The 24,673-nt window shown below is 34.2% G+C and overlaps 1 protein-coding gene across 5 annotated transcripts in view; it reads left to right on the forward strand.

The window, feature by feature from the left end:
• ANKHD1 (ankyrin repeat and KH domain containing 1) overlaps positions 1 to 24,673 on the forward strand; it is a 118,903-nt gene that overhangs the window by 59,804 nt on the left and 34,426 nt on the right. For 2 of the 5 annotated variants that reach the window (XM_077897500.1, XM_077897499.1), the window contains exons 11-15: positions 2,389 to 2,445; positions 12,139 to 12,226; positions 15,232 to 15,359; positions 15,568 to 15,711; positions 17,471 to 17,573. In XM_077897500.1, the coding sequence (XP_077753626.1) occupies positions 2,389 to 2,445; positions 12,139 to 12,226; positions 15,232 to 15,359; positions 15,568 to 15,711; positions 17,471 to 17,573 (520 nt within the window). Of the gene's footprint in view, positions 1 to 2,388; positions 2,622 to 12,138; positions 12,227 to 15,231; positions 15,360 to 15,567; positions 15,712 to 17,470; positions 17,574 to 24,673 lie in introns of those variants that run through there. The other 3 variants (XM_077897503.1, XM_077897502.1, XM_077897504.1) reach the window with 2 other exon arrangements.

Genomic DNA, 24,673 nt, shown 5'->3' on the forward strand with positions numbered 1-24,673 from the left:
CAGTGTTTGCTATACTACTCTTTTGCAGTATGTACCTCTTAATTCCTGAGTTCCTAAACTTGACTCTCCTTTTGGCTGGCAGATATTTGGTATTTTTATTTGAATTTACTCTTCTCCCCCCCAAAAAGGAGTTCACAGGTGTGCTCATATTTTTGAGACTACTATATATTATATTTATAAATGAATGTAGCCATATATAAAATTATTGAATCGCTTCTTTTTTCTCCTCAAAATTTTAAGCCATGTATTCTACTGTCTTCTGATACTGAATATTTCCAAAGCTTGCTAGATTATTCCCTATTATGTGTAACTTCCTTTTTTTGCCTGTATTATCATTAGTCATTACACTTTTAAACCTCTGTGATTTCATCAGAATTATGTTTTAGTGTTTATTATTTTATATTAATTTTTCCTAGAAATCCATGAGTGCTTTCTGTCTGAAGATTATAGGTCATCCTCTTAGGTCTTCTCTCCTCCCCCTCCTGTGGTTTTCTTGCACTTTATCCTCGAAGACTTCTTTTTCCACTCTGTTTTCTTCTGGGATATCTATTATTTGTATATTGGGTTCTTCTTGTCTCTTTCATCTTTATATCTGATTCTTTGCATTTCTTTATTTTTTCCTCTGTGTTGTTTCTTAAGCCCATTCTCCAGGTCACTAATTTTTCTGTACATTTCTGCTTCTATGTGGTTTTCATGGTTTCATTATTTCATTATTACTTAATTTCTTCTGTTCTTCCACCTTTTAAATCTCCTCTTGCTGTTACATCACTTTGTTTGGTTATTTAAAGAGTTCAGGTTCTTTTTTTTTATTTGGAAGTATAGGAGATATTTGACTAAAATTTTATTGTTTCCATTTTTGTAGGAATTTCCTAGTAGATTCTCTGTTGGATACTTTGTGCTTATTATTTGTATTTGAATGAGGCTTGCTATTTGTTGAACATCATGTGGGGATAGGGCAGGGAAAGGAAGTAAGTCCTAATAGCTTCATATTTTATAAATGTCTCGGCATACTTTCTCACCAAATCTCTACCATAGGAGCACATGTCCCCTTAAGCACGTCACCCAAATAAGAGGTAGGAGTGACTTAAGAGTGAATTTTTCTTGGGGCACCTGGGTGGCCCAGGTGGTTAAGCATTTCAGCTCAGGTTGTGATCTCAAGGGTCATACAATGGAGCCCTGCTGCTGCCCCTGGGAGTTCCACACTCAGGATGAAGTCTGCTTGAGATTCTCTCCCTTTCCCTCTGCCTTCTCCCTGCCCCCCGCCCCACACTGTGCTCTCTCCCTCTCCCTCTCTAAAATATATAAATAGGGGGATCCCTGGGTGGTGCAGCAGTTTGGCGCCTGCCTTTGGCCCAGGGCGCGATCCTGGAGACCGGGATCGAATCCCACGTCGGGCTCCCGGTGCATGGAGACTGCTTTTCCCTCAGCCTGTGTCTCTGCCTCTCTCCCTCTCTGTGTGTGTGTGACTATCATAAATAAATACAAATTAAAAAAAAATATATATATATATAAATAGGGCAGCCCGGGCGGCTCAGCGGTTTAGCACCACCTTCGGCCCAGGGACCCGGGACTGAGTCCCACATCAGGCTCTCTGCATGGACCCTGCTTCTCCCTCTGCCTGTGTCTCTGCCTCTCTGTCTCTGTGTCTCTCATGAGTATATAAATAAAATCTTTTAAAAATAAATAAGTAAATAAATAAAATATATAAATAAATCTTTTTTAAAAAGTTAAAAAAAAAAAGAGTAAAGCTTTCTCTAGGCCATCTTTCTTTTATTTGGAGACTTACTTGACCCTGGTTAGTGACTGAAAAGCTTATTGCTGTTTCTTCTACTGTATCCCTGTCTCAACTTCAAGTACTTTCTGTCACAAGTCTATATTGAGAGAAAATAGATCTATTCCATATCTCAAGTTCTTTGGAGGTTCCTGTCTTAGTTGAAAAGTATGAGTATTAAGGGCATTTATAATCAGGGAGAAAACTATGTAACTATTTAAACACCTTATAGTATTTTCCTTACTTTTTCTCCCAACTTCTGATATTCCCAAGTCCTTTGATTTAATTATTTTCCTTGGTTAGATATTAAGACACTGCTCTTGATTCTGGGGCCTAGTTGTATTTGAAGACAAAGGCATGAGTTCAAGTAATTCAGCAGAATTTTTCTGTATGTGTTAAAGTTTATATTGAAGTTATATTGTAGAGAACCACATTAATGGAAAAAAAATCATAGTCTACTCCTGAGATTATGGTCTCTATAGATGAGAATCTTTTTAGTTGAAGATCCTGAGTTTACAAAGCCCAGCACCTGAAATACCAGTCACAAGGTCTTCATGGCCAAATGTGATTTTCATTTTTGGAATAAGATCCGTGAGTTCTTCTTTTTCCTTTCACAGGACAAGCAGGAGGACATGAAGACTATTTTGGAGGGCATAGATCCGGCCAAGCATCAGGTGAGGGAGGCCTTTGATGCTTGTAAGCTACTACATAAAGAATAGATGTTGTAGGTAACAAGAACTCTGGATATCTGAATTCCAGCCAAGACGTTCCAGGACCTTGCTGGGTGACAAAGGAAATCTTCTTCAATTGAAAAAGATTATGAAGTTCCAATAAAAAGAGATTTATGTTACTAGTAGTTTGCTTCTTTAGTATTCTTTTTATGTGGTATTCCTAAAACATCTCTTAGTTGAAAATAGATTTTTCTTATTCAGATAGTTCTTTTGTATTCTTCCTTATTGGGAGATTCAACATACTACAGAGAGAAATTCTTAGTTATAAAGTCCTTTGCATTCAAATTTGTTCATCAATTTCTGAAACTCAGTCTTAGGGAGCTACACTGGATTGTTTTTTATATAATCCTCAAACAAAAAAATTAGTCAAACATTTACTATATTATTCATGCCATTAATTTCTATAAAGTTAAAATTATTTTAGTAAAATTGTCCCTGTAATTTCATTTTGAAATTGGTTTTTAAGGAGGTAAATGCTTATTCATAAGCAAACATTTCTTTTGAGAAAATGTTTTAAGTTTGTGCCTGATGGTTTTAAGAGTCAAGCAAATTTAGTATCCATTTTAATCCAGAGAGATTTGTTTAAACTCAGGAAGCAGTGTTTAATTTTCAAATTAGGAACAAATTGTGATTGTATCACAATTAACTTAGGCCTTCTAAAATAAATTTTCCAGTATCAAGTCTCTCTTAATCATAATGCTTATTAAGCACCTTCATTATTGGCATGTTGAATGAAAAGTTTTTATAGTCATTCTATTTTGAACAAAGTAAATAATATATTTTATTAAATTTTATGTGAAAATATGAATTTTTACTCTGTTGTATAGTATCTCAGGCTCCTATCAAAAATATAAAGCTGAGTGTTATTTCAGATAAAGTATTTCTTTCTCTCCAGATTGGTTAAAGGAAACGTGATTATAAATAATCTCTTTCTAAGCTAGAATTCTCAAAACTTGGGATACTTTTTTTTTTTAATGAGTTTTGTGGTCCCACTTTTAGAGGTTCAGATTCAGCAGATCTGAAATGGGGAAATCTGCATTTTAAATGATACCCAAGGAGGTTCTGGTGGCAAGTTTTCCATATTCTGCACTTTGCGATATTGCTAGAGTCCATAGATTATTCTGCATCAGTGTTGAGTTCTCCTCCTTTTCCATCTTTGCTTTATTATCCATCATTCTTCCTCCATCTGAACTGAGTAAGTTTGGTTTTTCTCTTTGTTACTTGTGATTTTTAGAAACTGAGCTAAACAGAAGCCCTAGAGTAATGCCTCAATCTTTTTTCCATCTCAGTTGACCTTAGGGATATGAATAAGAACAGTAACAGCAGATCACTGAGGTAATAATAAATAAATAGGTAATAATTAAAACAGTGGTGGATTGGAAGAACATACCCCCTAGATGAGAGTATCAGAATCCTCTAGTAAATATATAGTATAAAGCAGTCTCCCTCTCTCATGATTTTGGTACATCCCTTGACAATGTTCTCCTCCTCCAACTTCAAGAAGCTCTGTGATATAGTTACAGTCCTTCTCTGTATACCTTGGATGTCCACGGTTGTGATTTTAAAGGAAATCAACTAACTTTTTAAAAAATAAACTTAATTTAAATTTTGTGCTCTAAGTCCAAATGGGCAAAAACTACATTTTGTTCCTCCTAGTGCTTTATTCATCAGAACTAGAACTTTGCCGTGTATTTTTCATGGATAAGATTTTCGGGGACTTTTAAAGTTCTAATTTTCCATTTACCAGTTGAATTTTCCATTTACCAGTATATTTCAACCATTACTGATTAGCTTACCTTAATTAACTTTAAATATGACCTCCCACTTTATAAATATTAACTTTTTATTAAGGAATAACATATATACATATTTTTTAGTTTTACTATCCAAAGCAGGAAAACTTTTACCTATTTTTTTCTTGATCTAAAACTATTTGTGAAATATACAAAACTCTTAATACCTTTCCTTTTAAAGGCCAAGTTCTCTCTTTCTAGGTTATTGTATGTTGAATGAGTCCGTTTCAGCTATCTCAAGTTTGTTTTTATAAAAGTACAAATGATGTCCAGTCATGAAGGTAAAGTCAGTGTTAGTATATTTTGAAACCTCTCTGCTCTCTATCATTTCAAGTACATAGATATAATAAATAAAATATGGTAGAAAAACAAACTAAACTAAAAATATATAGCTATACTCAGAAACAAGATTAAAGAACATTGGACTAGAAATGGAGCATATAGATCCACAGCTGAAGCTATAGGCCCAAGGAGAATTAAAACTAAAAGAGGGGGGGCATAGGGACTGGGATTTCAATTTCTGTAGGTAATAGGGACTGAATGCATCACAAATGGAGCAGGCCAGTAGATCTAGTCTACTTGATTGAAACAAGGAACTGGGACTTCTTGCCCTACCTGTGAACAAAGATGGAAAAAATCTTCAAGCAACTTCCTGCAGTTGCAGTTAGAAATTATCTATTTATTCTTGTTAGAATGAAGATGTAAAGAAAACAGTGTAACTAAGAACTTGAAGACACTATTTTTTAATTCAGTGAGCAGAACTGAAATAACTCCATGAGGCCAGAAGTTTAAGTTGCCAATGAAAGATCTACTTCTGAAATGGACTTATAAGGCCAGATTCAGGCAACTTACAAAGCATCTGATGAGAAGGGAAAAGTTTGTGGATAGAAATAAAAGGAAAAAAAAACTCTTATGCAAAATGAGCTTTTCAAATAAAAAAAATTATGAAGTTCAGGAGCAAATCTACCTCGAGATAGTCAAAATGTAAGCAAACAAACAAAAAGCAGCAAAACAGGAGAATACAACCCAGGCGATTGAAATAAAAGACTTTAAACATGCTTATTCTAAACTGTAAGCAATAGCCAAAAACAATGTGAGACAATGAAACAAAAGTCAGTAACTATAAATTAAGAACAGATGGGTATGAAATAAATTTAAGCTTTGGGGGAAGAAAATTGTGGAAATAAAGATTCAATATATGGGATAAATAGTATATTGGACACAGTTGAATAAAAATTAGTGAATCAGATGATAAAACAAGCAATAACACAATATTGCAAAGATAAAGAAATGGAAAATATGAAAGAGAAATTGAGATAAAGAGGATAGATTGAGAAGCACTACTTCACATTTGAATTACCTGAATGAGAGGATAGAAATACAAAGTAGAGGCAATGTTTGAAGAGATAATGATAGAGAATTTTCTGGAATTGAAGCCAGACATGAATACTTGGTTGAAAAATTAGTAAGTAAAAGAAATGAAACTTTAAAATTTGAACGATGAAGAATATCTTAGAAACTACTAGAGGAAAATAATGCATTACTTCAAAGGAACAACAATCACATTTTTGACAGCAGATTCTCATCAGTAATAATCACAGAAGACAGTGGAAAGTAATACCCTCCAAATACCAAGAAAAAAAATAGAATTCTGTACTCAACTATTCTTCCAGAGAAGGAAAAATAAGCCTATTTTCAGATCTACAAAGAATAAAAGAGCTTACCACCTCACATCCTTGCCAAAAGAACTACTAAAAGATATGTACTTCATTAAGGAGACAGATATATCCTGGAGGAAGGCGTGGGATGCAGGAAGCTACGGTAAGCAAAGAAATTAGTAAAACATAAATATAAATTTTTTAATACAAAACCTAAATTTTTATGCTTAAAACCAAAGTAATACTAAACTTCTAGACAGCAATAGCATGAAATTCAGAAGGATGTGTTAGAAGGTTGAAAAACCATGCTAGGATCCCTGTGTTTAGTAGAGGAGGATCAGGTACTGAATAAAGATTTTTTTTTTTGCAAAATTTATTAGTAATCAAAACAAATATAAACCCATTGAACACGGTTGTTAAAGGCAGAGAATTTTGAATTCGATTAAAAATCAAAATCTAAAAATAAAAATAAAAAATAAATAAAAATAAAAATCTAGTCAATTTTTTTTCAGAGGATAAATCTAAAGCAAACTGATAGGGGAAGATGGATAAAATGATGGAAAAAGTTATGTAAGGCAATATTAATATCAGATGAAATGGGATTTTAAGTCAACATTTTTAGAGATAAATGTTCCTTCACCTGATAGTAACAGTCAGTTATTAATCAGCAACTAATAATCTGCCCTCTAAAGAAAAGAGAAAATTACAAAGTTACAAGAAAAATAGGTCTATATTTGTGGGGTTAGGATTTTTCCACACACTTCTGTGTGAGCCTGATCAAACAGATAAAACAATTGCTAAGAATAGAAAAATAAAAATTGCTCCTATAAATAGAGAGCTAACATTCTGTTTCCATCATATATACTATATATTCTTTTCTAGTACATAGAACATGTATAAAAATTGTCCATGTTTTAGACCACAAAATCTTTAAAACAAACTCCTAGTCACACGGACTAAATTCTTTGATCTCTATTGCTTTAAAATTACAAATCAACAATAAAACCTTTTTAAAAAAATCTCATACATACTTACTATGTCTTCCTGATAAATTAACCATTTTATCTTTATAAAATGTCCTTTTTTAATCTCTAGAAAAAAAATTTTTTAAATAAAAAATCCCATATACCTAGATAAGAAAAATACTTCCACATAATTAATGGGTTAATGAGCAATCATAGTAAAAATTACAAAGAAATTATCACAAAAGCTACACATCAAACTTAGGTGAAAAGATACAGGTAAAGTGGTCCTTAGAAGGAAAACTTTTTATATATATAAAATGAAAGTAAATGAAGCTAATAAAAGAACAACAAGCAGCACAAAGAAGGAAGGAAATAATAAAGATAAAGGCAAAATTAATATAATAGAAAACAAAAATAGGGAAGAAAAGCAAACTTAAAAGCTGATTTAACAACAACAAAACACAACTACTGAAACAAAATAAGGCCATTTTTTTTTTACAGAGGGCAAAGGCACAGGTAAATGATAGAAATTTAAAGGGAGTCATAACTATATGATACAGTAGAGATCTTTAAAATTTATAAGGTAATCATTTGAACAATCAATAAATTTGAATACTTACATGAAATGAATACTGATTTTTTTCTGTGAATATATAAATTATCAAAATTGACTCATGAATAGGAAACCTCAGTAGAACAATAAGTATTACACATTGAACCCGTAGTTTAAAATCATCCATCCAATGAAGGTAGGAAGCTCAGATGAATTTATAGGTGAGTTTTACCAAATGTTCAAGAAATAAATAAACCCTAAATTGTTTTAGCTATTTCCAAGAACAGAGAAAGAAGAAATGTTACAATGTGCAATATATAAGTTTATAACCTTGGAAAAATACCATAATTTATATCCTAAAATTTGATTGATCTTGAACAATATTGGCTGTGCTAACAAAACCCAACATTCATAAGTAAGTATATACAAATTTGATTCCTATTTTAAAGATTTATTTATTTAGAGTGAGAGAGCACATGTGCACAATAGAGAGCAAAGGGGGGAGAGCGATAAAGGAGAAAGGGAGTCTCAAGCAGACTCCCCACCAAGCACAGAGCCCACTGTGGAGCTCTATTCCAGGACCTCAAGATCATAACCCACGCTGAAATCAGGAAGTGGCCACTCAACCGACTGAGCCATCCAGATGTGTCTGATTCCTATTTTAAGAGAAGAATTTAGTAGTCAGGTATTTTGGAACAAATTATGTATGTTATAGGATTTACATTATTGATTTTAGGACATGAAATATAAATATATTATAAAATTGGGGCATTGTTTTACCAACCATTTCCTCAAATATAATTATGTTTTTCAAAACCAAAGAATACATATATATATATATATATTAATAAGGAGGAAAGTAAAATAGGCAGCTTTTCACACCTTTTATTTCAGAAATTTTATTAGTATGTTGAATTTTGGAAATTTGACTTGGGATGAGGATCTTGGGACTGTACTTTCTGATTTCTTGTCTTTTAAGAGCTTTAGTAATGTTTTATATATGCAGAACTAACAGTTATTTTAAAAGTTTATTCTAAAGGAGGGCTTTCTGGCAGCCTGGGTGGCTCAGTGGTTTAGCGCCACCTTCAGCCCAGGGCCTGATCCTGGAGACCCAGGATCGAGTCCCATGTCAGGCTCCCTGCATGGAGCCTGCTTCTCCCTCTGCCTGTGTCTCTGCCTCTCTCTCTCTCTCTCTCTCTGTCTATCATGAATAAATAAATAAAATCTTTAAAAATAAAATAAAATGATGGGCTTTCACAATCTTTTGTCGTTGCCATTACTCATGGGACCTAGTTATGCTGATAGGTGTCACTACTAGGCTTAAAACATAAGAAAGAAAGAGAAAGGAAAAGTGACGTTAATATTGCCCACCCATGTTCCAGTAACAATGTGTTATCAAATGCAGATAATGAATGTCTAACTCTGGGTTTAGCTACTACTCTTAATTTCTTGTTAAATTAACTTTTCTTTCTCTTATTTACCTAGTAGAAAATTAAAACTTCAAACCTCAGTACTAGGAGGGAAGATTTGAGAGGTCAGTTACATTTAGGTTCCTTCTTGGTAAACCAATTCATACACCTTATTGTTTTAGACATTCGATACGTAATGGTAAGCAAAAATGGACACAATTCCTGTTCTCATTGAGCTTACAGTTTAGTGGCAGAAGCAGGTTAGCCAAATAGTTATACAAACTAATATATGACTGAAACTTATGAAGACGTAGTTCATATAGCTATGTCCATACAGATGGTCCCAGACTTACAATGGTTCACTTATGATTTTTTTGACTTTATGATGGTGCAAAGCGATATGCATTCAGTAGAAACCAACTTCGAATTTTGAATTTCGACATTTTCCTGGACTGGCGATATATGGTAAGATACTCTCATGATGTTGGCAGCAGCAGTGAGCAGCAGCTGTGGTGAGCCATGTGATCTCAAGGATAAACAACCAATGCACTCACACTGTTTTTACTGCTACAGCCATTCTGTTTTTTACTTTCAGTACAGTATTCATTCATTACATGAGATCTTAAGTACTTTATTATGAAGAAGACTTTGTGCTTGATGACTTTACCCAACTGCGGGTAAATGTTCTGAGCATATTTTAGGTAGACTTAGCTAAACTATGCTATTTGGTAGGTTAGGTGTATTAAATGTGTTTTCTTAAGATATTTTTAACTTAAAATGGGTTTATCTGCAGTAACTCCATCATAAGTCGAGGAAGGTTTGTAATAGAGTGATTGAGTCAGGAAGTTCAGGAAGGTCTACCTTGAGGAAATAACACTTGGCTTGAGATGTGAAGGATGAAAAGGACTTAACAGAAAAGTTACAGGGAAGAAAGAACAGCTTGAGCAGAAAAGCCTTGAGTCAGGAGTGGAAATAACAGATTGCCAAAGGAGCAATTTATTTCCAGTGTGTAGTTGATTGCATTAATATCAGGGGAAAAAGTGAGATGGAGAAACTGAACAAACTTTCTAGGTCTTTCTGAATAACATCTTCTTAATGTATATTCCATTTCATTTTAAGTAAATTGCCAGAATGTTAGATTTGCCTACATTTGAATGTAAATTCAAAATCCATTCCAAAGCCAAAAGATTTTGGCATCACCTGTGTTAACCATCTTCTAGATTTTAAAGTTAGTAAAGATTGCCATCTCATCAATATGTATAACAAGTCAAAACATAAATTAATTTTTATAAGAAGTTGAGAAATTCTGTACTATCAAGATAAACGTTTTTAAATCTCTTAGAGTATAATTCCTGTCACTGCAGGCCAGTTTAAAGTTTCCATTGGGTTGACAGTATTTATCATTGTTAGTTTGCCTAAGTTGTAGGTTAGATATAGTTACATACACAGACTAAAAAGTATCCTATTGGCAGAGCACACTGTTTCTTTTTTTTAAAGGTTTTTCTTTTCGAGGCCCCTGGTTGGCTCTGTCGGTTAAACCTCTGACTATTTAGGCTCATGTCATGATCTCGGGGTCATGAGATCAAGCCCTGCATTGGGTTCCATGCTCAGCTTGGAGTCTGCTTGAGATTCTCTCTCCCTCTTTCTCTGCCCCTACTGCTTGTGCTCTCTCTCTCACTCCCTGCCTCCCTCTCAAATAAATCTTAAAAAAAAAAAAAAAAAAAAGATTTTCTTTTTTATGTTAATTTCCACACCCAATGTGGGACTTGAACTCAACCACAGAGTTGCATACTCTACCAACTGACCCAGCTAGGCGCCCTGAGGACAGTATTTTTGACTGTGGTAGCCAAAGGATTCTCTGAGTTAATTAGCATAGAGCTGAAGTAAAGTTTGAGTTAAGCACTGTACTTTTTTTTAAAATATTTATTTATTAATGAGAGACATACTGAAAGAGAGAGGCAGAGACACAGGCAGAGGGAGAAGCAGGCTCCATGCAGGGAGCCCAACCTGGGACTCGATCCCGGGTCTCCAGGATCAGGCCCTGGGCTGAAGGCAGCGCTAAACCGCTGAGCCACCTGGGCCGCCCTTAAGCACTGTTCTTTATCAAGTTTTTTTCTTTTTTCTCTTTTTAAGATTTTATTTATTCAAGAGAGAGAGCACACACCTAGTGGGGTAGAGGGGCAGAGAGAAAGAAGCAGACTCCATTGAGCAGGGAGCCCAATGTGGTGTTCCATTCCAGGTCCCTGGGATCATGACCTGAACCAAAGACACATTTAGAACTGAGTTAGCCAGGCACCCCTTTATTAAGTTTTTCTTATTAACAAAAGAGGACCAGAACAACAGAAATTAATGTTTACATACATAATGAAACGGGATAGGTGAGCAAACTGCTTCATAGAAGCAGTGTATCAGGTATATTTTATTTTATTTTTATTTAAAAGTGCAAGATTGATTTCTGGAGTAGAATTCAGTAATTCGTCACTTAAATACAACACTCAGTGCTCATTTTAATATTTAGATAAATGTAATAAGAGTTCATGGTTTTCCAAACAGTACTATTTACCATATTAGCAAGCTCCTTTTAGGGGCATTTGATATTAGGATGGTTGCAAGCTGTTTTATCATTCATTCCTCTTCCTGGCAAACTTCCTAGAAGGAATAACTGTCTTTCTGCTATTATAAAACTGCTTTTGCCTTTCACTATTCATATATTTAATTTCTAGTCTAAAAATATGTCTGCTTCATTGGTAATCTTTTTTCTTTTCTCTTTACTCTTGAAATACCATTGTGTTTTTAGAGACTGGTTTCTAAATAAATAATCTTAAAAAAAAAAAAGAGAGAGAGAGAGAGAGAGACTGGTTTCTGTCCTATGATAGAGTTCTTAGTGGTTTCTAATATGACAAGATCAAGATCTTCCTAATCATATGTAAAACTAAGGTTCTTTTTTCACATGTAAATAGTTAGGAAAACATCTTTTTGACCTTAGGATTAGAAAGATGTAGCTATTTCTCTTTGACACTCAAACTAAACATGAGTTATTATCTTTAAATGCTTTTGTTTGGTATGCAAAAGTGAACTTACCTTAAAAAGTTACTACTACTGTGGATGGAAATTAATCCTACATTTTGGAGGAATGGAGATAGTTAGTATAAGTGACTACAGTAAGTATTACATTTTATTTCTCATGTCATTTGTACTGTTTAAAATAGATGGTTAATAAATTGGCACTGATGCATGATTCTTTTGTTTCTTTAATAGGAACATGAATCTGAGGGTGGAAGAACACCTTTGATGAAAGCCGCAAGAGCTGGTCATTTGTGCACCGTGCAGTTTCTTATTAGCAAAGGTAAGGGAAGTACAAGTAATCATTTGTAAGAGGCTATAATTTCTGGAAAAAAAAAAATACCCTAAACTGTTACAAGTTATGTTTAAAGCTACTTTTCCTACAGAAAAGTATTATATCCTAGTCTTTTCTTGCTCTGTTTTATTTAGTAAGTGTAGAATTCATGAGGTACTCGATGGAATTTTTTTTTTTTTTTTAAGATTTTATTTATTTATTCATGAGAGACAAACAGAGAGAGAAAGAGAGAGTCAGAGACACAGGCAGAGGGAGAAGCAGGCTCCATGCAGGGAGCCCAACCTGGGACTCGATCCCGGGTCTCCAGGATCAGGCCCTGGGCTGAAGGCAGCGCTAAACCGCTGAGCCACCGGGGCTGCCCCTCAATGGGATTTTTCTATATTAGTTTGGAGTTTGGAGTTTGGGAACCAATCAGCATATTATTGCTGCCCAAAGTTGGAAAAGTCAAATGTAAAACATCCAGCTATATTTAGTGGATAGAGTATTGTTCAGCACTTAATGATAATGCAGTTCTGCTGGAAGGTGGGATGGGGAAGCAGATGGTCTGCCACTATTGTTTATTGTACAGCTGAATTAAAGATATATACAAGGGTGTTATTATTTTTATATTCCTTTAGAGGTTCTATTATTAGAATTTTTTAAGCAAAGAAGTTCGAATGATGGGTAAAGAAGTAGTTCAGGACTGTTCACTATCGAAAAGTGAAATACTGCTAAACCCATGTTAGTTTGAACCATTAAACTGTCATTTTATACATCAAAAATGGCAATATTCATAATTTCATTTGGTTCAGCCTGAGTCTGTTTATAGTGTTAGAGGTATTCTAGTATCTGATGAAAGATTCTGGGGTAGGATGGTAAAATGCAGGGAGAGTCCACTCAGGTGATACCATGTTGTTAAAATAAGAATTTTAAAATACATTTAAAAAAATATGTTATTTACTTATTTGTTAGAGAAAGACTGAGATAGTGACAGAGATAGTGAGAGAGAGCTCGAGTGTGGGGGAGAGGAAGAAGCAGACTCCTTGCTGAACAGGGTTCCTGACCTGGGGGTGCGATCCCAGGACCCAGGGATCATGACCTGAGCTGAAAGCACTTAACTGACTGAGCCACGCAGGTGCCCCTAAAATAAGAATTTTATTAAAAAAATAAAAATAAAAAATTTATATCTACATTCCAACAGAACTCAGGTATTTTGTGCCACTATAAAAATGTTATAAAAATGTTATCATTTTATTTTATCGTTTTTAAGATTTTTATTTATTTATTCATGAGAAATACAGAGAGAGAGAGGCAGGGACACAGGCAGAGGAAGAAACAGGCTCCACGCAGGGAGCCGGATGTGGGACTTAATCCCGCGTCTCCAGGATCACACCCTGGGCTGAAGGCAGCGCTAAACCACTGAGCCACCAGGGCTGCCCAAATGTTATCATTTTAAATATACTTACTTCTTTTTGTCATTAATTGGATACAGCTAGGTTTATTTTCTTAATAGCACATTTTTGCTACCAAATAAGGCATATCTTTACATAACATTATAACATATTCTGTAAAAGCTATTCACTTCAGACATACTGAAGTAATAATAAACAGATGGGTAACCTTGGGAATTCTCTCATGTTCCTTTACTAAGGAGGTTATCTAATCTCACCCAACACCAACCCTGCTAATCATGTAATCAGACTTAACACATTGATTATAACCTTTCTAGGCTATAGTAACTGCTCAACAGTCCTACCATCTAAATTTATTATTAACAACTTTTAAAATAATCACTTGCTAATGTAAGAATATTGGTGTGTCTTGCCTTTCCCAAAAGGTACTTTTATGTGAGTTAGGATTAGGTTCAGCTAGATATTTCTGAAAATTAAATAAATTCATTATATTGTTTTTGCCCATGGGTTTATTTTTCTCTTCATAAACTAAGTCTAGAATTAAGGAAGGAATATTGCTATAGTCTTTTTTTTTTAAGTTTTTATTTATTCATAAGACACACACACACACACACACACACACACACACAGACATAGACAGATGGAGAAGCAGGCTCCCTGCGGAAAACCCGATGTGAGATTCGATCCCAGGACCCCGGGATCGTGCCCTGAGCTGAAGGCGCACATTCAACTGCTGGGCCACTCAGGCGTCCCCAATATTGCTATAGTCTTAACTATCTGATTGAGACTTTGGGGCATTGAGAAAACAATTAATGTAATTTATCAAAAAAGAGGCCAAGAAAAGGTTTTACGTTTAGACTTTCTTCAGATCATGTTGAACAAAGCTATTTACAGCTAGCTAAATAGCATTTCAGATAACATTTTTGGATATTCTTGTCTTCTCTCCATATCCAAGTCCCTCTGACTCTAAAATACACTGTAGGAAGAATTATAGATCTCTTAGATATTGTTTAAAAGACCTGTTTTCTCTACTTTGAGACCTGGCTATATTGCCACATTCTAGAAGTAGATAAAAAAAGTCTTTACAACATTTTGAGTTACATACAATGATATTTTTTGATGCTTACATTAACCTATATATATTTATTAACTTTAGTCTTCTAGATTTTCCATTTTAAAAGTGATATTGAATGAACGAACTACAGCTATGTGCAACATTGTGGATAAATCTCACAAATATTATATTGAGTGAAAGAAGCCAGACACAAAAGATATACACTGTATGATTTCATTCATATAAAGTTCAAAAACTAAAACCAGTTTGGAAGTCAGAAGAGTAGTATCATTGGAAGGGTGGGTAGTGAGTGAAAGAGGGCACAAGGTGTGGGATTTCTGGCATGTGGATAATGTTCTGTTTCTTGATCTGGGTGCTGGTTACACAGGTATGTTCACTTTGTGAAAATTTTTCAACCATACACTTAGGATTTGTGCACTTTTTTTTATATCTATGTCATACTTCAAAAAAAACCTCTAAATTGATATTATTTGTGACCTTGATTGATTCCAACTTTTTCTAAGATTGCTGTTTATGTTTCTTTGAAGGTGCCAATGTGAACAGGGCTACAGCCAATAACGATCATACGGTAGTATCTCTGGCATGTGCAGGAGGTCACCTGGCAGTTGTTGAGTTACTTTTGGCTCATGGAGCTGACCCTACTCATCGACTCAAGGTATTCTACCTAAAAATAAGTAAATAAATAATATATACATTATTATTAAAAGATATTGAAGATGTGTTTGCCTGATCTCAGTGCTTAATATTCATTACTCTTTAAAAATGAATTTTGATTCTAGACAGGCTGCTAAAAAACTAAATGTCTATAGCAATCATAAGAAATTTACAAATAATTGATTAATGGTTTTGTCAATTTTTCTCAGGATGGTTCGACAATGCTCATTGAAGCTGCAAAAGGTGGCCATACTAATGTTGTTTCTTATCTATTGGATTATCCAAACAATGTTCTGTCAGTTCCTACTACAGATGTGTCTCAGCTCACCTCATCTTCTCAAGATCAATCTCAGGTAAAGTAAAACAGCTGATTTATAAATATAAAGCCTCCAAATTGATTGGGAGTTTTTGTTTAAAATTAGCTTTATTTTTTTTTTAATTTTTTTAAATTTTTTTTTTAAATTAGCTTTAATGAAAATGGATTTGTTTCTCTTTTCTGTTACATATTGAAATAAACATGATTCTAAATTCTTTAAGATTTATTTCCTTCAAAAGCACATGAAAATTGCTTCTTGTCTTATTTACTGAAAAAATGTTCTTTTTTAAAAACACTTAATACCAAATATAAATAAATATTTTCCAAGTTTTCATCTTACTATAGTCTTTAGGGTTTTTTTTTTTTTTTAAGATTTTTTATTTATTCATGAGAGACACAGAGAGAGAGAGAGAGGCAGAGACACAGGCAGTGAGAGGAGCAGGCTCTATGCGGGGAGCCCGATGCGGGACTTGATCCCAGGTCTCCAGGATCACACCCTGGGCCGAAGGCAGGCGCTAAACCGCTGAGCCATCCAGGGATCCCCAGGGTTTTTTGTTTTGTTTTGTTTTGTTTTTAATATTTTATTTATTTATTCATGAGAAACACAGACAGAGAGGCTGAGACACAGGCAGAGGGAGAAGCAGGCTCCATTCAGGGAGCCCGACGTGGGACTCGATCCTGGGTCTCCAGGATCAGGCCCTGGGCCAAAGGCAGCGCTAAACCACTGAGCCACCGGGCTGCCCTGGGTTCTTTGTTTTTAATGAATACATTAAGCATAACCTTAAACTAAGAGATAACTTCTTCCTTAGTACCTCTCAAGACAGTATTAATTATTCTAGAGATAGCTACTTTTATCTACCAGGAAAGTATAGTTAACCAGGATATATGCACCAAGAAGTCATTAAAGTAATTTTTAAATCTACCTAAAAAATATGGAGAGAATATACTAAGTATACAAAGTTCAGTGAAATCTTAAGTTTTTTGTTTTTTTTTTTTAAGATTTTATTTATTCGAGAGAGAGAGAACACAACCAGGGGGAGTGGCAGAGAGAGAGGGAGAAGCAGGCTTCTCACTAAGTAGGGAGTCCAATGTGGGGCTTGGTCCCTAGACTCAGAGATCATAACCTGAGCCAAAGCAGATGCTTAACCAACTGAGCCACTCAGGTGCCCCTTGAGTTCTTTTCTACAACGTTATCCTGAGAACTGCTAAAATACCCCCCCCCCTTTTTTTTTAAAGATTTTATTTATGTATTCAAGAGAGACACAGAGAGAGAGAGGCAGAGACACAGGCAAAGGGAGAAGCAGACCCCATGCAGGGAGCCTGATGTGGAACTCCATCCCAGGACCTGGGGATCACACCCTGGGCTGAAGGCAGGCGCTAAACCGCTGAGCCACCCAAGGACCCCCTAAAATACCCCAATTTAGTGACTTTGTTGGATTTTCTTTTTTTTACTTATACAGAGTTTGAACATGGGTAAATTGGCCAATTAATAACATGACTTGTACTCGTAGCTATAATCAGAACCAACAAGGTCCAACAAGGCTTTCTCTCTAATAAGAGAGTAATACTAATCCTGTTTAGCTTAAGTCATTCACTGTGTATAGATTGGTTAAGTTTGTCTGATTCAGTGTTTTCAGAAATGATTCCTTGCTGAAAGCTTGGGTTTTTGTTTTTGTTTTTTTTAAGAAACAAAAAATTTGGTACTATATGAAGAAAATCTAAATTTCCATTTCATTTATGGGCCCTTGTTTTATTCTTCAGTCTGAGATGATATTTTTTCTGAGTTAACTTTTTAGGTTCCTCGTGTACCAATGCACACACTTGCCATGGTTGTACCTCCCCAGGAACCTGACAGAACATCACAGGAGAGCTCTCCTGCCCTTTTAGGGGTACAAAAAGGTTAGTTATTGAATTATTTTCTTTAAAATGGGTATTCTATATAATTAATGAATTCATAAAAGTACTTAATGGTATACAGTTATTGTGTATCTAGGATTAATTGAGGTAGGTATTTCTGACAAATGCTAATAGTCTTACAGACTATTTATAAAAGAAAGGAGATAAATACCAGGAAAAATTACTTGACTTTTAATTTTCTTGTTAACATACTCCTAGGTGTAGTTTTCATCTGGCACAGATAAAAATACTTAAAAAGCATATTAAGTGTGGATTATATTATAGCAGCAAAAAATTATCAGATACTCATTTTCCACTTGACAGTTCTCTCATTAAACAGTAGTACAATATGAGGAATGAAAATGTATACTGTCTAGTTAAATCTCAGTAGCATTGATGCAACTCATGGCGTTAGAAATTTAAGAATTATATTTAGTTTCTTTCATATAATGCTGAATATGATGGCCTAACATCTGTCATTATGTGAACCTGGACAAATAACTGTCAAAAAGTATATAAATAATACCCAAGTGAATATTAAGAAGAAGCTTGAAACTTAAACCTCAAGTTTATAAGCTTCAATATTTTCCTACTTCTTCACTTGTAAATATAAAGTACCTTCATTTGATAATCATGTATAGTTGTCCTGTCTGAGTTCTGGGATATAAAATAGGTAATATGTATGGTATCAAAAACCAAATAAAAACAAATTTATGAGCATATTTCATTCAGTATATTAAAAACCAAGCTCTAGATGTTTGAAATCACAATGAGGTATGTATGTATACTAATAGTATCTCTAATATTTTGATTTAAGAAAAGTTGATTATTCTTGACTATTATAACAGCAAGCAGAAGTTTCTTTTTAATTATGTTAATTTGAGTAATTTAGAGTATTGAGGGGCTTGACTAAGGGCTACTTCATTTCTAAGCTATTAATTTCACCGATAAAATATATATAATCTCTCTGACATAAGCTAATGATTGAGTTTTCCATTGGACACCTAGCTATTCAAATTCTTCAGAAAATAAAGACTGCTGTTTTGAATTTTAACAAGTCAAAAGCAAATTAACCATGTACTTGTTAAGGAATCTAACCATCCTAACTGTCTTTACTATTTGTAAAATATTTAAACCTAATGTCTCTGGTTTTGTTGGTTTTTTGTTTGGCTATACGTTATAGAGAGCTGTAGTAACTTTGGCTAGGGAAATTCAGTACTAAATAAGACAAATATATTAATAACAGAGCCACAAAATAATCAAGAAATAAGCGAGGAAGGACATGGAGTGTGTGCAGAGAAGAAGTAAAATGTTTTGAATTTAGGTTTAATAGACCTAAGTTTATTAAATCTAACAAATGTTTAGGTAGGGTTTCTTTAAGTTGATGCTTAAGTGAATAATCATATTTTTTTCTGAAATACCTTCTTATGCTGGATATCTACTTGTTTTCTTCACTTTGATGTTTTATTACTTACCAAATAGCATAAAAATGAACTAATCTTTTAAGGAATCTTTCATTTTACTAAATTATAAGAGAAGGAAAAAATGAACACTTGTATTTCACTCTTGGATACTTGCTATTGCCAGATGCCACATGATATTGCCAACCTAATATTTCTTAATGTAGGATCAAAGTGTGGTGATGCACTGTATTAAAATGTAATTTAAAAAAATAAAAATAAAAAAATGTTATTTTAGTATAAATCATGTGCATCATAGAATATTATATCATTATGAATTAGGAAAAATTAGCTGATGATATATGTACACCCTGAATTACCCAAGTAGATAGGAAAATGTATCTTAAATTATAAAAGCTATAATATTTCTTTTTCCTCCTTAAACTAGATTTTTCTCCTTAAAACTTCTTATTTTTGTCTCTAAAAAAGTTTCTTTGTATGATGAAATCTCTGTTTACCCTGTTGTTTTTGTTTCTTCTAAATCTGTAGATTATATCTGTGTTGCAGATGCGATTAGGGATGGAGTTCTTATTCTCTAGGACTCTTCCTTTCTTAGCAATCATCTTTTAAGTTAGAATATTTTACTTCTGCTTGACATCTTTTTATTATTTGTATCTGTATCCTTTTAAAATATATTCATGCCCATAAAACTTACCTAGGTATTCGGGTGCATGGGTGGCTCAGTGGTTGAGCGTCTGACTGTGGCTTGGGTAATGGTCCTGGGGTCCTGGGTTTGAGTCCCGCATCAGGTTCCCCAGAGGGAACCTACTTCTCCCTCTGCCTATGTCTCTGCCTCTCTCTGTGTGTCACTCATGAATAAATAAATAAAACCTAAAAAAAAAAAAAAAAAACTTACCTAGGTATTTTATATATATACTACCCTGATATTCTTTCCTTTCATCATCTATGTGCACCATTTGTTCCATCCATTTTGATCCATGTTCTCCTGATATAGGCCGCTAATCTCACTTGTCCTCTGTTGGTTTTCAAAGGATTCGACATTCTAGGTGATATCTGTCAGAGGCCACAGGATCATCTCTATAGACAAAAGGTGAAACCAGGTGATAGTGATATGCTCAGTTTTCTAGCATTGTTTAGCTTTAACTATAGTTTGAACGTTTATTGGGAAAGGATAAGTAATATCAACTTTAATGCCTTTCCAAATCAATTTTGTAAATTTGTCCATTAAAGCCACTGTTATATCTAATTTGTTGTAACTGGTTCTACAGAGATTATAAAAGTTAGGACTCATGATTATCCTCTCCAGGTTGTGCAACTTAGAATTAATCCACTGGAAAACATTAAAATGATGTCAGGATAAACACAACACATCTTGTGTGTGTACCTCAAGGGCTCTTGAGGAGTAATTTCTTTTCTCTGGAATACTACAGCTCTTTATTGGATCTTCCTTCTGACTCTGGTCAAGCCTGCCCCTTCCCTTCCCTTTGGACTTCAAGTGTAGAAAGTTGAATTAATCTTACTTCCCCTAGAGACAATCATTCTATTGTGTTTGATGTGAATTCTTTTGTTCTTATAAGTTCTTATAAAATGTTTACTGCTTTGTGTGTATTTTTAATTTACATGAATGGTATTGTGCTATAGATCATGTTTTGTTTTTTTACTTTTTTCACTCAACACTGTTTTACAGATCTATCCATGTGTCTACCTCTAGATTGTTTCTGCTGGTAGCATAGTGCTTCATCCTGTATATCTTCCATTTTTTACTTGTTTTTTTCCAATGATGGTTATCCAAATTGTTTCTCATTTCCTACCACCACAGACAATGCTGTGATGAAAATCCTGGTACAGTCCTCTTAAGGATCTGTGTGAGAATCTCTTTGATCTAAAATCAGGTTCAGAATTACTTGTCCTACAGGGTGCCTAGGTGACTCAGTCAGTTAAGCATCCAACTCTTTGATTCCAGCTCAGGTCATGATCTCAGCGTTGTGAGATTGCGCCTCATGGCCAGGGTCTCTGTGCTCAGTGGGGAGTCTGCTTGAGAGGTTTCCCTCTACTTCTCCCTTTGTCGTCCACCCTCCCCCTGGCATATGCGCTCTCTAAAATAAAAAATAAATAAATCTTTAAAAAGAAGAAGATTTACCTGTCATAGGAATGCATAATATTTATCTGACAAAGTGTCACAAATTGCTTACTAGGATGGCTATAGCAGTTTATATTCCCACTGCAATGCATTAGAGTTCCCATGTTATCCATATTATACACCCTCTGTTCCATTTCCAAGCCTGCCAACACTTGGCTTTATCCTTGTATTGGGTTTTGTACATCTCCCCTTTTAGACTGTAAGCTCCTCAAGGGCAGGGTTTATATCGCTTGTCTTTGTATGGTCCACTATGCCTTGTTTGTACTAGTTGTTCAAATATTTGTCAAATAAATTAATGAGTGCCAGGCTAAGAATTCAAATTATTCTGAAGACAAAGAAAATTATTAAGAATTTTTTTAAGAAGAGAGACATTGCAATTAAAGAGGATGTTTAAAAAATTAATGAAGAAGTAGTATCCTAGAATGGTTGGGAAAAGATTGAAAACAAATTTGAATATAAACCAAGAATCAAATTAATATGCTACTTTCTATCCCAGAATTGTTTATTGGTGTAGGCAACATGAAAAGTTCTCATTTTTCTATCAAATCAGTAAAATTATATAGGGATTGTGTACAGTGAATGAAATTGAGAGTTCCTCTGAAAATTTTACTGCTAATATTCTCTAGTTTAGCAGATTTCTATTATGTAATCATGTTTCTGTGAATTTACATATGTCCAAATGTAATGTCTTTTAACCTAGAAGATTTACAGTAAAAGGCAGAAGGTTCAGTTAATCCTTTGGCGTGTTAACACAAATGCTCTGTCTTTGAATGCTCTTGGTTATCCTTCCTGTGTTAAAGATGTATAGCATGCCTGTACTTTGGGAAATTTTAAGACAGAAATTTAGGCATAAAGGAAAAATGAGTCATTTCTAGGCCAGTGGTTTTCATTTTTGATTGTGACCATAGTAAGAAATATTTTATATTGAAACTCAGAACACAGTAGACATCTATTTATCCAAATACAAATTCCATTAGATAATATATATGCTACTACACTTGTCCTGTGTTATTTTCAACTGTACTTCATCAACCTTTTTTTTCCACTTAAGACCCAGTTCAGAGTGTTGTTTAAAAATCATTCTAGTAAGATGCTGTTTGGTGATGTAAGAAAGCAAGGAGATTGTGGAACAATTTTTAAATTTCCTTAGACAAAAATAAGTGAGGAAATGTGAAACCAAATCTATATCTATCCATATGTTGTATATTTTTCCCTTTGGCCATTATTTTTTTTATTGCACAGTATACTAATTAGACATAAAAATGTCTAATGATGGAATTAAACTGGTTTTAATAGTAAATTCAATTTTTGACAAGTATATGTCCACCTCATTCCCTCACTGTGCATAAAATAAAGGCTATATTCTAAGCTGTCTCTACGTCATGGTTTCCTATGACAGACTTTTTAATTTTATTTAATGGAGGAAAAGGGAAAGCTGAGGAAGTAGAATAAACACTAGACCAAAGAGTAAGGCCTTACCTATATTCATAAATAGTACTTTAAAATGTCTCTCCATGCTACTAGTATAGATTTATTTGTATCTAACAATGGGAGATGTTTAAAAAAGCTGGAACTCTTATATTCTGGCATCTTATACTACTGCCTTCCCTTCTAAACACTGAAGGTGTTGCTTTAGCTTCTAGGAATAATTAGGTGACAAAAATTATTTCTTTTTACCAAATTGTTTTTTTTTCTTGATTTATAGCTTATATTAGTGCTTTAATGTGTAGCTGTACAATCCCACTAACTCCATGATTATAGATACTCACCCATTGGCTCTTTTGGGAAGAACCTCTTTTTGTCCATTATTTTCACCATCCTGTTCTTCCTGCTACACATGTCCTGGCCTTAAAGTCTTTATATTAAGTGGAATAAGTTCCTTTAGTAATCTTGTGCTCTAAGCATAGTGTATTTTATTTGTTAACAAGACAGGGCTTATTCCTATCAGTTACTGTCCTCAAAATTCCAATCTTATTTTGGGTCATACTATTCATAAGATTTTAGATCTGATAAGTCCAGGGTGGTCATATAATTATCAGTCAGATTGGTATTGACCTCTTACCTAGTTTTCCTTAATCTCAAATACAAATTAAATAGTAAGTATACTAGCATGTATTAAAATCAATGAACATTTAAAGGAACATTCAGTCTTTGTAGAGGCTGAATTGTCATTGAATTTATTGATTGAAAATTTCTTTGTTGGACTAGCAAAAGAATCTACATTAATCTGCTATTTGTGGCAGCAGATCTCCCTTTTTTTACCTGTTGATTGTTATTAGGTACTTGGAACAAATAAATCATGGATTCCTGGATTCCTGTAAGATCTTCTAGAAGTAGTTATTAAATTATCCCACAGGGGTGCCTGGGTGGCTCAGTTGGTTGAGCGTCTGCCTTCAGCTCAGGTTATGATCCTGGAGTCCTAGAATGGAGGCTGCACTGAGCTCCCTGCTCATTGGGAAGTCTGCTCCTCTCCCTCCCTCTACCCTCCCCCATTAGTGTTCTCTCTCCCTCAAATACAAAAATAAAACCTTTTAAAAAATTATCTCACAAATACAACAGCTTCTGTTCTGAAAGAATAATCCGTCCCTTTGCTCAGATATAAATATGAAACTAAATGTGGGCAATACATTTTGCTTTTGAAGAATAATTAAGTCTCTTAAAGTGATTGCAATAGTTTTGGAACTGTGGCATCCTAACCCTTTTAAAGTCAATATCTAGGAGGAAAACTGTTGGACTTTTTCATTAATATATTGCAGATACCTGAGGTACCTGCAGTTTTGACACCTCCTATTCTAGCAAAAACCAAAAACAAAGAACCCATTGAATCTCTGTTTTTCTCTAGTGTTTCATTACCCTTTTGTAATTTAGAGTATTTTAACATCAAATGGAGGATGACATTTTTCCTTTGGACTTTAGAATCATGTTGAATGCATTGGATGATCCTATTTTTTAAAATCTTATGTTACCTATGTTATTCATATATGTTGACTACAATTCAGAAGAGTAAACAACTTTTTTACTCAGATCTTTTTTAAAAGTAGCTTTACTGTTGTTTAATTTACATACCTTACTGTTCCTGCATTTTAAGTGTACAATGCAGTGAGTTATAGTAAATTTACAGCATTATGTAGCCGTCACTACCATCTAGTTTTAAACAGTTCTATCACTCTGAAAAGATCTCTCATGCTGGTTTGTAATCAGTCTTCATTCTCAATACCATAACCCTTGGCAACTACTACTTTCCTCTCTCTCTCTATAGATTTTATATAAATGTTGTTACACAATATGTGATCATTTGTGTCTGGCTTCTTTGACTAGCGTAATGTTTTCAAGGTTCATCCAACCTGTAGAACCTATCAGTTGTTTTCATTGTTGAATAACCCCAGTTCTTCCTGAACAGGAAGAGTAAGCCTTGTATATTTCCTCCATTTTATGTCCAGATGTTAGGATTGTTAATATTGATAATCATTTTGTCATGAGGGGAGTAACTTAAGTGCGATCCAGAATCTTAAAATAACATACATTTACTTCATTTTTAACAT

Source organism: Canis aureus, chromosome 5 (genome assembly GCF_053574225.1).
Source record: "Canis aureus isolate CA01 chromosome 5, VMU_Caureus_v.1.0, whole genome shotgun sequence".
NCBI classification, from domain to species: domain Eukaryota; kingdom Metazoa; phylum Chordata; class Mammalia; order Carnivora; family Canidae; genus Canis; species Canis aureus.